At 46.7% G+C, this 12,637-nt stretch overlaps 1 protein-coding gene across 1 annotated transcript in view; it reads right to left on the reverse strand.

Annotated features, from left to right (window-relative positions):
* Window positions 1-6,575, reverse strand: part of LOC120837522 (protein ALP1-like) — a 57,072-nt gene extending 50,497 nt beyond the window's left edge. The window contains exon 1 of the mRNA XM_040206950.2: window positions 6,534-6,575. Coding sequence (XP_040062884.2) covers window positions 6,534-6,575 — 42 coding nt within the window. The remainder of the gene's footprint in view (window positions 1-6,533) is intronic.
* Window positions 6,576-12,637: the final 6,062 nt, after the last annotated feature.

The raw sequence follows: 12,637 nt of genomic DNA on the forward strand, positions 1-12,637 counted from the left end.
GGTCGGTGGGCTACAAAGGGAGTTGCCTCCTTGTAAGACAAAGCCCCAGAGGTGCCCGTGGGATGTTACAGGCAGTGGGAGAGGGCCAAAGCTCCTTAAGGGGGGACATGGGCCTAAATTTTAAATTTCTTTGAAAAAATTCATTTTTTAATTTTGAGGTTTTCAGTTTTAGAAACTAATTATACACCCTTACACCAAATTTGATAACCATACGCCAAATAGTTACGTTGATATAAAATATTTTCAACACATTGTGAGGCAGTAACAAAGTAAAGGTGTTCAATGTTAGAATGCATTTTTCTCAGTTCCACTTTTTGCTGCAAATTTCATACGAAGGAATCTTTTGTTCGAAGGTGAAAGTATTCTGATACCACAATCAAGATGTTTCTGAACTGAAATTTACTCAGGAATCGGGCTATCTACTTTATTTTGTTTTAGGTTGAAGTCCTCAGTGATAAAAAACTAAGTTTTCAAAAATTGACGGAGGACAGATATGCATCGCATAGTTTCAGGTAATAACTCTTCCTGAAATATTTACATTTAAGTTATTAAAACTAGATAGCCCGAGGTCCCATATCCCCCACTTTATATTCAAGCAGTCAAAATGATGCTTAATAGCTTAATTTGCATATCATAGATTTCTTAGTGAAAAGTGACACATCGTCTTATGCAGGTATGTAAATTTGTCTTAGAGGGCTGAAAGCTTGCACAGTGCACCTACATCTGAAGCTAAATCTCCCCTGCAAATTTCATTCCGATCACTTGAGTAGTTCGAAAGTTTGACCTCTAGCCAGTGTCCCCCCTTAAGGCCCGTTCACACTCTTGCGACCGACTTCGACCGAGAGAGACCAGACCGGTTTTGAAGCCTCTTGCGATCTCTTAGGACCAGCTCCGCTGCATCGCATCCGGTCCTAAGAAGTCGCAAAAGGCTTAAAAACCGGTCTCGTCTCTGTCGGTCGTACTCGGTTGCAAGAGTGTGAACGGGCCTTTATAGACCAAAACTGGCAACAACCCAACCAATTAACAGCAAGGGAACAGTGCAATTTGACAGAGGACAAGGAAACAAGTGCTCAGACACGCTGCTCACGCTCATTTGAGGGTTTATTTTCAAGAAAACCAAAAAAAGAATACAAAAAAAAAAAAAAAGACAATTCATAAAACAATTTTTAACATGCCATATCATTTTCACACAGATCTGCCATAATTCTTGATAAAACAAAACCCGTCACCCCCCGGTATACCGACGGAACGCTAAAACATTCGTCTTCCCTTCTCGATAAAATGAAAAAGGCCCTATCGATTTCCCTGTCTTATTTCTGCTACACGCCAAGATCGTCAAATCATTGACCGAAGGGATGCAGCCACACCTATTGAAATGCACCACAAGGTGGCCTGAGGGGGAGGAATGGAGAGAAAGGGAATGCTCCCTCACAATCACATACCTCCTTATCTGTCCATGGTACAATCTACGACAAGGGAGGAGGATCTGATACCAACACCTGTGGCACATAGGACAAAGGAAGTGCAGTGGTTAACATCAGATTGAGAGTCCTGGGTTCCACCTCGGTTTGCGGCACTGAAAAGACCACTGGCAAACTCTGCTTGTTAGCCAAAGATTTGACTTGGTGAAAAAGGGTGTGAACATAGGGTATCACCACTGGTCTGGATGTCAGTTAACAGAGACAGCCAAACCTTAACAGTCATCAAAGGGAAACCCACCGAGGTAAGGCTGGAGACTTGTAAGCATACTGTTCTCGCATCTATGTCAACATGACTTTAACAATGAAGCTCGTTTGCATGACGCAGCAATCACGTGCTTCACCAGCTTAAAATCTGTCGAATCATGTAGCATTAGCCCCTTTTTAGAATGTGGTTCATAGGACCAACAGATGTGAGGGGGCTTATGAGCAAGCTTCAAGCCTAAATATTGCAAAACCTTACCTGTGGATGTCTCATACTTTGATTTTAACCCAAAGAAACACTCCTTGAAATTGCCCAATGAAAGTGACAAAGAGCGATTAGCTACAGATGTCTGTCCAGGCGAGAACCCAGCAACTGCCGCTGACCAGAGAGACCGAACAACATTTCACTGAAGTAAGACTAGAAAATCAGTTAATCCTCCAGATTGATCTTGACATCTCATGCAGGGGTGGACGCAGGTATTTTCGAAGGGGGGGGGGGGCGTGTGGGGTCAGCGTATCATATAAGTACCCCCCCCCCCCCCCCCCTTTCCCGACCCTGAACTTTTACACATGCAGAATTCAACAGGGGAGTCAGGACATCCGGACCTCCCCTCTGAATCCACCACTTTCATGTGCTGTGAATTGGAAGGGTCACAACGGAAATGGCAAGCAGCCATTATGAACACTTGCGGATGCAGTTCGGATGCGGATTAATCAAACTGTTATCCACGCAGGGCTCTAGTTATAAGTGGATTGCAATGTAGATGGTGTCAGTGTGTCCTCTCGTTGTAAGAGATTTTAAGAGGTTCCAAGGCACTCTGTCTTAAAATTCGCAAGTGTGAGAACGGGCCTTTATGCCCCGTACTCGAACAAGAATAGCCAAAAAACATGAAATACGTGCTACGATAAGCGCTGAATATGTTGGTTGACTGGAACTTTTCCCCGCCAAAATGGTGACAGCGGGAAACAAGAACAAGGAAGGGGGCGTATGCATGCGCAGAAGCTTACTGGAAAAAGGTCCATTGCTGGGGTCTCTGAAGAGAAAACCCAACAGGAAGCCAGGACCCATTTGCTTGAAGCTAATTAACTTTAACCATGGTAAAAAGTTTCCCTGCTAGGTATTTACAAGTACCTAGCCAAGTTTGGCGAGGGCAGAATGAGTGATCTCCATATTTTATTATGGGGGGTAGCTGGTGCTACCTACTGGTTGTAGCGAACGTAAGTGGCTTTCAAGGAAAAGTACCCGAAAAGGAGGGACCCAAGAATGTGCGCTACCGGGTTTTCGCGACGCAGTGCGGCAAACAGCTTAAGAAACAGTTTTTGTTGTGTGTGGTACAGATATTGGATAAGGTAAAACCAAATTAACCGTTGTTTGGAAAATTTCTAAATGTTTCGCAGTCTGAAGTGAAACAAGCCTCGTTGAAATTTCGTTCCAAGTTCGAAAAAGGACGATGAACTTCAGTCCTAGAAGATCAGCAAGTGAACACCGAAAGGCGGGTGGTACACCGGCAGCATGGTTGGTCAGCATGTAAACTGTATATAAAACCCATCATAAATTGAAAACCATGTAATTTGGTCTCAGTGAATATAGACCTATTACTAAATTACCCAAGCATCAAGAGAATGCTGAAAGTGTAATTCCACGCTTCGCACGCGCTGGCCTTTCTCATAATAAAGATTCAAAGTAAATTATCATAATAAGGCTTTGACGAACACACATGCAAGGCAAAATTTGTTTTAGGCTTTTGCTTTAGAACAGTTACTACTTCAGACGCCAGCACATGTAACTAAACTTTTAGCATGCACCCTGGTGCATGGGAAATTTAGCAAAAGGTCTATTGGGGCACTGTCTGCTTTTGCATGCTATCATTACCCAGCTGATTGAGTCAAGGCAATCCACTATAGTATTCCAAAGACATTGCCATGCCTACAATTACCGTATTCATTTAGGCTTAGGAATGTCGAAAGCAAAAGTGGCAGCCTCCTGCACCATTCACTGCCGACTAACGCGCCTGAGATTGCAGCTACTATGATGTATTAGTTCCACACCGAGCGACGCTCCCTCGCAGGGCCACCGCCATTTCTCCCCGCCGTACCAGTCACGTGACATAAAATTCCTCCTCGTAGGGAAATGTGGTTAACTTTTGACCGGGATTAAAGTTAGAAGGGCAGTTCAACAATTTTTGTACTTTGTATGAATACCGCTCAAAATAAATCCCCGACGTTTATGACCAATAAAACATGCGTTCGTTTTTCTCCCCATGCAATAAACATTACAAAAACAAAAATTATCGAAAAACGAGCAGCGTTGACTCTCTGAACTCGCAGCCACAAGATCTGGAGCCGATAAAGTGCCACCTATGTTGATCATAGCCACGCGCTGAGGTTGGCAAAGCACAGGACACGTGCTAAGTTCCAGATATTGTTAGGCTTCGGCTATTGTCGTCATTGTTGTGATTAGAGACGGGTCACTACCCGTTAACACGCAGGTTCAGGTGAGTTGATCGGTCATTATGTACAGGGGGAACAGCACACCCGCGAAACAGTCACTCAAGTCCACACACACAAAAAAAAAAAACAATTACTCAGTGCTGACTAACAACTCTGGTATATTTACTTTTTTTTTGTCTTCTTTTTGTATTATGAACTAGAGCCATGGAAAATAATTGGTCTTATTTGCTTCAATGGGAAGCTAAACTGTAAACTAACTCAAATTGAAATTAATGTAAGGCTACGTAGTCTAATTTTTTATGAGAAGGATAAAGACGGAGTACTAGAACCTCTCTCATTATGTTTTGCGGCATTCTCTGCCTCAATAATTTCTCAACTTAAATTAAAATTAATGTAAGGCTAGGTAGTCTAATCCTTTTTGTGATAAGGTTAAAGACTGAGTACTAACACGTCTATCGTTACGTTTTGCTGTATTCTCTGCCTCAATTTCTCAATGAGAGAAACCATTGAGGCAGAGAATATCGCAAAACATAACGATAGATGTGTTAGTACACCATCCTTAACCCTATCACAAAAAGAATTCCCTGTCTGCACTAACCGTGTACAACAGCAAAAGTGGTAGAACATACATTTTAGCCAAGAGTATGGGATGTTGAACGCTATGCAGGCTACTGCTAAAATGAGAGATTGTTTTTGTTATCTCAAATGTGAAGACATGTTGATATTTTTTATAGAAATGAGCTTGCAGTCAGTCAGTTTAATAAGACAGGCTAAAAAAGGGGGATCGGTGGACTAGCACACACCAGCTCGGAGCACGTGGAGCGAAAGCTCGCGCTGCAGAACCCAGGAATCCTGGGCTCAATTGCCACCCCTGCACGCTTCTAACTGAATGAGTATCGTACCGGCATGCGGTCGAATATCACTACTGCATGATGCACGTTAAAGACCCCAGGCTAGCGGTTGTACTGCACTGGCTAAATTGATCATTTACAGCAAATGACTCGTCGCATCAATTATCAAGACAAGCTAAAACTGCTGTGTGGCAGAAGCTTTTGCTGTATGTGCCCCGAGCTGCAATACGGTAGGAGGAAAGCCTTGGTAGGTAGGAAAGATTGCATGTTTTATCTTTACTGAAAAATATACTGGTTGAAGTTTCCAGTTAATTAATGACAGTCAAAATGGGGAGTTTGTTGGCTGTACCATACGGTTGTGCAGGAAAATATATTGTTTGTTGAGATGTTAATGGTCGTTAAAGACCCTAGGCTAGCAGGGGTACTGCACTGGCTACATTTCTCACCTACAGCTAAGACACCTGATGCCCACTGAGGCTGACTAACTTCTGGCTGCCTAAAGACACACACACAACATAATTGTTTTAGGGCTACAAAGTGATGTGACTAGGAAACTGTGTACAGATTGCATAACATGCCACATGAGAAATTTAGTGCAACTAAATTCTGGTGAAGGGGATCCCATACCTGCCAACCTGTGGACTTTCAAATTTGTAAAAGTTCCGCAGCCGCGGCGGGGGGGGGGGGGGGGGGGGGGTGACGCGAAGCAATGTGCAGCTTAATGTCAGCCTGGCCAGCGTGCGAAACGCTCACATCACATGTGCACGTGCTACAGAATCCAAACTTCTCTCGCTTTTTGGGTGGCATGAAGCACGGAAATTTCGAGGTGTAGGACTTCATGAAAACCTGAAAGTACCTCTTTTGAGGTTTGGAGTTTGGCATTGCGCCGCAAAGCCACAATGACCAAGAGAATGCTACAGTTACACGTGCAACAAACACAGACGCCGTACTTCTCGCCTCGAAACTGGCCGAAGCAACGAGGCCCAACAACGTCTGAGCACGCCGAACCAACGTACACCCGTGCACCGCCGAACACAAGGCTTTGAGCTTTGGATTGGTTTTCGATCCGTGGCCACCGGATAGACAAATAGTTAGAACCACGACGCTGCTGTGGACGGTACCTATCGTCCTCTTGTGGCGGTGCAAGATACCGCCAACAACGGAGTTACAAAAACAACAACAACAACAACAACAAAAAAAGGTTTTTGTAAGGTTTGAAGCAAGATTCGTAAAATTACTCCCAATTCATACATTTTACGAAAAATTAGGAAGAATTGGCAGGTATGGGATCCAGCCAGGAATAGGAGGGGCAAACCAACCGGGAGCGAGCAGCTAGTGGCAAGGGTTGAACAACGGAGTCTGGCGTGCCCCGTGCAAGTCAACTCGGACGATAATCCAGATGAGTGTTTCAGCGACAACCAGACAAACTGTAATGACCCGAGGCCCTTGCGGGAATTCTTGGCGGCGACCCAGGGCACCTGCAGACGAGAAGCTGGAATGATAATTCACCGGCAGGAGCAACCCTTGGCAGCGACTTGAAGGAACCCACCCAACTATCTTTAATTCTGGCAGGTGCTTGAGGCATTGCCATTTTAATATTGGTCAGTGCCCGCAAGAGGCTGAATCCAGGTGCCACTGTTAGAGCAGCTGGATTCGACGACCAAGCAGGTGAACAGCTGGTTTGCCAGAGCTTCAGGACGGTGACAAGACCAGTGACGAGAACCGGAAAATCAAGCCCACACAAACTGAGTATGATAAAAGTTTATTTGCACATTTGTATATATTTTTACCGTTTTCTAAATATACTTTCTTTGATCCTATAACGGTCCAGCCAACTCGTTTCTCATTTGATATGGTGACAGGAGGGTCATTGTTCGTGTTGAAAGACTGCTTCATGCCTGTGAAGGCCTAGGCAAGTTGAAATAATCAAACGAGGTTCCACTGTTTCAGGAGGTATGCAGTCAACCCGCATTATTCTAGAAACAAATTTGAAGTTGCAAATTTTGTGATACTTCACAAGAGCATGCCAAAGCTTTGATAAGTGTCCCTAAAGTGCGACTATCTTATATTTCGCATATAACCGTGTGAAGGTCCTTCGCAAGCGAACCTGTGCGACTCCGCGGTACAGATTCGGCGTTGCAGTCTCCCGCGGTGCGGAACCCTTCCGAATGTCTCGGAGTTGAGCGAAGGTGGCTGCTATCGTAGCCAGTTTCTCGGATTTGCGCTTCTCGCGGTCGTGCACCAGTCTAAACAACTGTTTGTGTGGGGCTGGTTCAGCTGGTCTGGCACTGTACGTACCTTTCGAACACGACATTTCACGTTATAAATGCAAACAACTTTTCTCCAGCTAGGCTTAACGGCTTCCCTAGCTCGGCGTACAATACAAACAGTATCGCCTCCATCAAACTGACACTGCCATTCTTGAGTGCGGCGTGTATCAAAGCGCGGAGATGCTCGAGACTATAAACATACAATGACATAAACTAGAAACCACAAACCTTTGGAAAAGAAGCCCGCGCGCACATCAGCGTAAACACGTCCGTCCACGTCGTCTGGGCGGCTGGGCCATCTGGGGACCTATGTTGGACCAGTGTTGCCAACCTATTTTTCGAAAATACCCCACGCCAGCGTCCAGAAAACCCTACATTACCCTACGAATGTTTCGTATTACCCTACGTTTTACCCGGGTCCATATCACAAGAGCGAATGACATTTTAGCGAACGGCGACATTTGAGCGAATGGTCGTTTTAGCGAATAACGGGGGCGCGCGTTAACCCATCCGTCGCGCTGCGCTTTACGCCGCTTCGCGGCGACAGTCTGCGGCAACTCATTACAAAAATGTGAACCCATTTGGCCCACCCGAAAACGCCGCTTCGCGGCGTCCGACTATTCGCTAAAGTGTCATTCGATGAAACGTGGGCATTCGCTAAAACGTCATTCGATCAAGTGAGTGCCTCCCGTTTTACCCTACGAGGCAAATCTTTGTTCAAATAATACTGTTGCATGGATTATGATGCTACAGGGCAATATTAATACAGTACAAAGCGACAGGGCACGCATGCACGCGCATACCTGCGTTATTCTAGAACACCATGCTTGCATGTGCGCTGTGTAGCATCAGCACAACAGTGATGTAGCGAGCGCACAGACATCCCCAACCAACAGTCGATTTGTCATGAAATTAAAAACTGGGCTACGTGGAACCAACACTCGCGGCGTCAGACAAGGTGGCTCATTACAAAAGGAAGCTAATCCGAATGGTATATTAGCTTCTTTGGTTGTACCGCCTAGGGATTCGTGAAACTAAGGTACTATTTCGACCAACTAGGCTTTTACACGAGGGGAGGATAGGAAACCGGCGGCTCCTCCGTATTCGCTAAATTGTCATTCGATGAAACGTCATTGTTTCGGCTTCGTTCGTTAAAACGTCGTTCGCTCAAGTGAACGCCTCCCGGGATGCACTCACTTGATCAAATGACGCTTTAGTGAACGCCCACGCTTCACCGAATGACACTTTAGCGAATAGTCGGACACCGCGAAGTGGCGCCTTTTCGGGTGGGCCAAATGGGTGCACATTTTTGTAATGAGCCGCCGCAGACTGTCGCGCGAAACGGCGTAAGCGCAGCGCGGCCCCCGCTATTCGCTACAACGTCGATTCGCTCAAATGTCGCTGTTCGCTAAAACATCATTCGCTCAAGCGGTATGGACCCGTCCTGGGTGGGCTCGGGATGGTTCCGCCCGCGGTGCCACGTGTTTCGCAGGTGTAACAAGGACTGCCGGATGGACCAGTCATCAGAAAAAAAATTGGCGGGACCATTTCCACTGGGAAGATACCTCTTTTGGCTCCAAACTTCCTAGGCGCAACTCCACCTCCTCCCACCTGTCCCACTTGCTCCAGCTCCCCAATACTCTCCAACTTAGGGAGCCTACATACTCCAACTTGGTGTGTGGTGCTCTCAGTTAGCACGTCTTGCAACTTGGATTCTTTCGTTTTGCATGATGTTGTGGTGTGGCAGTACACGGGTTGTAAAGCTGTGCAAAACTTGCGCGGCAGCTTTTTTTCTTTTTTTTTTTTTTTTTTGTTATGCTCGCCGTTGAAGAAGCAACGTCTGAAAATACCCTACTTTTAACGGGGAAATGGCCGGACGGCCCTACAGCCCTACAATACACCATGAATGCCTAAAATACCCTACAAGTAGGGTAATTACCCCACGGTTGGCAACACTGTGTTGGACTTTCGAGAAACTAGAAACAGAAGTGACGTAGTGGCAGGTGACGCGTAACCAAGCAACGGCGCACACCGCGAAACCGTCCTCTGTGACGCCGTGACGACATGGCATGATTGGCGTCTGTCACTCACTTGAGAGGCGTCAAGAGCCAACCGCCGAAGAGCGGAAGTAGCTACGCTGTCCCCCTGCCGTACCTACGCTTTCCCGGTGGTACCTAGTCCCTACGCAAGCGTCCGTTTCTCCGGCAACCGGAAAGGCATTTTCTGCTTTTAGTCAAGCGATGGCAGCCAATCCCTTGCGGCGGTGACCTTCACATCGGCTCTTTTTTAAAGAAACTTGTCAAACTAAAAAAATACACGTGTTTTATTGAAATAAACAACTGATTTTGTAGCGGTTCTAGAAAATATTAGATGCAATAAACTCGCATAAAAGGTTAGAACAACATGCGGGACGCGGATGAGCGCCTAGTTCAAATTACTGGCGCTCATGACTGCTCATGAAACGGGAGGATGTGGCCTCTCTGGTACGCGGCGCAACTGAGCTGAGCCCGGCGCTGTCCAGAGACGACAAAGTTCGTCTTTGGAACGAGCTAACCTCCCGGCTCAACTTCCTCGGGCCTCCAAGGAAGGAGCCGGAAGGTTGGAAACGCTACTTGGCCATGCGGGTGTCTAAGGCGCGGGCGCGGTCTACGGAGCTGGCGAAACAGGCGAGGTAATTTGCGTAGTGTACTCATAGTGTGGACCAAGCTATTGAATTACTTCCTTTACCCGCAGGCAAACAGGGGGCGGAGGCGCCCGGGTGCGCTCACTGGCGTCATCATACTCACGTATTTTGACGCTGGTGGGCGAGAACTCGGCCCTGGGCGCTCCCGGGTTTTCTTTATTTGAAACCTAGAGGCCTGCACTCTAGCCACAACTTGGCACCCGCCTGAAACTGGCCTCCGGGTTTGCCATTTTTCTTATATCGTAATAAAGTGGAGATTTGGGCCAGTTCGTTCATTGCAAACAGAAAAAGCGACGAAAAAAACACAGGGACGCGGCCGAAGGGAAACAGGACAAGGTGCACTCTCAACTTAAGTTGAATTTCCAATAAACTTCAGTTGAAAGTGCGTCTTGTCCTGTTTCCTTCGTCTGTGTCCCTGTGTTGTTTGTTTGTTTTCTTATATCATTGTTGATCTCAACATGCCTCTACTATAGAATCTGTCATGCTTCCATGTGCGACAAAACACAAACGAAATGGCAGTGTGCTGAATTAAGTGAAGTGTGAAATAATGTCTGTGATATATCCTGGATAATGGCAGAGTTTATACACTGTTTACTAGTCCATGCTCAATTTCACTTTAAAGAAAGTATTGCAACCTGTGTTTTCAAACATGTTTATTTTTCACGTTACGGCATTGTTATAAAAAAAGAAAGCACTTTCAAAGACAAACTGCTTGTTGTCTCATTCAAACAGACACAAATCCAATATCCGATTATCGAGTAATACACTTGGCTCTGTGGTAGCCATAATAGATTGTAAAATGGAGCAGGGCAATGGAAGTGTAGAGAAAATGAATCAATGTCCAAACCCGATACAAACAATATATTGCAGTAAAAGAAGCAAAACAGGTCTCACCAGTAGCCTCATTGAGTTCTCCGTTTCCTACAAGGGCGAGCCAGATGCCCCGTTGGCTAGCTAAATAACCCTACAAAACCTTCTGTTATTGTCCCACGCATCTTATGCACCCTGCTTGAAAATTAAAAAAAGGCTCTATCAACATCACCGTGATGCACCGAATAGCTTTTCGGAGGCAGTTCTACATGTCCGTAAAGGTAACACGGTGGTTGTGCGATGAACTGCGCAAAGCGTTGGAGTTGACACTGTGGAGCTTATGGACGGCCATGACTGTGGAGCAACAACTGAAGCACATGCTGCCACAGGGGGGGGGGGGGGGCTTCTTTGGTGGCGAGGGTGTCAGTCGAGGTGAGGACGACGAGGGGTTCGCTGTCGTCAGTGGCGTCCCTGATGGGCGGGACCTCCGTTGTGGCGACGGACTCCTTAACGCTGGTGGTGTCCCTGGTGGGCGCAACTGCCATCATGGCTTCCGTGGGGCTCCAGGGAGGCACGGCCGTGGCGGGTTCCGAACTGGGCAACAAGGCGTTGCCTCAGAGCCCTGCCACTGTCCGAGAGGCTGACCCGAGGGTGGCCAGGAGCCAGCCTCTCGTCATCCGCGACTGACCCCTCCGAGCTTGGCCCAGACTCCAACCTTGGCTTGTCAGGGTCACAGTCTGGCTCCGATTCTGGCTCCCTCGATGAAAGGCAGATATTGTGGAGCACTGCACACGCCGATATAATGACGGTGGCTGTTGTTGGATGATAATACAGAGTCCGATGCCTTTGCAGACACTGGAATCTGCTTTTCAACAGCCCAATGCAGCGCTCCACAACGGACCTTATCGAAGAATGTGCCTTATTAAACCGGCCGCAAGCGGTGGAGGTCGCGTGGAATCCAGGGGCAGGGGTGATGAGCCAAGGCTCCAAGGCATAGCCGCTGTCACCTGCAGAGTCAGAGAAGGAAATGTAAGATATTAACGCTGTTCTCTTTAAAAGAATACTTCAACGACAGTTGAAATATACCCGTCGTGTTCAGAAATAGGCTGAATATGATCCACAATACCCGTAAATGACAATTGCACATTTATATTTTGAGCCTGATGGCTGTATTTTTCATTATAAACAGCCCACACTGGCAAGCGCTCGGAGAGCAGCCAGCTGAGAGCACGTCATATCCGGTGCAATTGTGATGTAGTTTATCTCGGGATGAGCAAAGCTGCGGTGAGGCAGACGTCGTCAGGATGCCCTAGCTGTTCCAGCAACCAAAGCGGTCGAAGCACGCCAGCGATCGGGCCACCCCAACTAACCCCAAAGCTGCTTTGTGTGAATTTTTAGCGACGGGTTAATCTTCTATCATCTTGGGACACACAAAAGAGAGTCCCGTTGAGTGTGGAGTTCCTCCCTCCACTTTTGTGCTGGCCGTACAGCTGTCCGTATGACGTCAGGTTCAAAGCATGTATAGTTCTAGGTAAGACAGTTATCATCACCACCTGTCAAGGTTCCTAGACGGGCATTACAAACGGCTTTAGCGACATCTAGAAATTGCTCTTTGCTAATCGCCTAATTTTTTTTAAATGCCTTTTTGTGCCTTTTTTAACAAGATATGGATGTGTCCGATGTGATACAGCTCTTTTGAACACGTATAGACCAAAAAATAAGCACCGAAATTTCGTTGTACTATTCCTTTAAAATTGTTGACAACTAAGCAGGTAAAACTGCTGTTTGCAGCCTAACCTAACCTCCCCCTCCCCCCCCCCCCGTAGTTGACAGCTGCGTCAGAGTGTTTCCAAGGAGACGTGTCACAGGTATGGCCAGAGCGCATGCCAG

The sequence above is a fragment of the Ixodes scapularis genome, unplaced genomic scaffold (assembly GCF_016920785.2).
Source record: "Ixodes scapularis isolate PalLabHiFi unplaced genomic scaffold, ASM1692078v2 PGA_scaffold2__306_contigs__length_199485367, whole genome shotgun sequence".
Lineage (NCBI taxonomy): Eukaryota > Metazoa > Arthropoda > Arachnida > Ixodida > Ixodidae > Ixodes > Ixodes scapularis.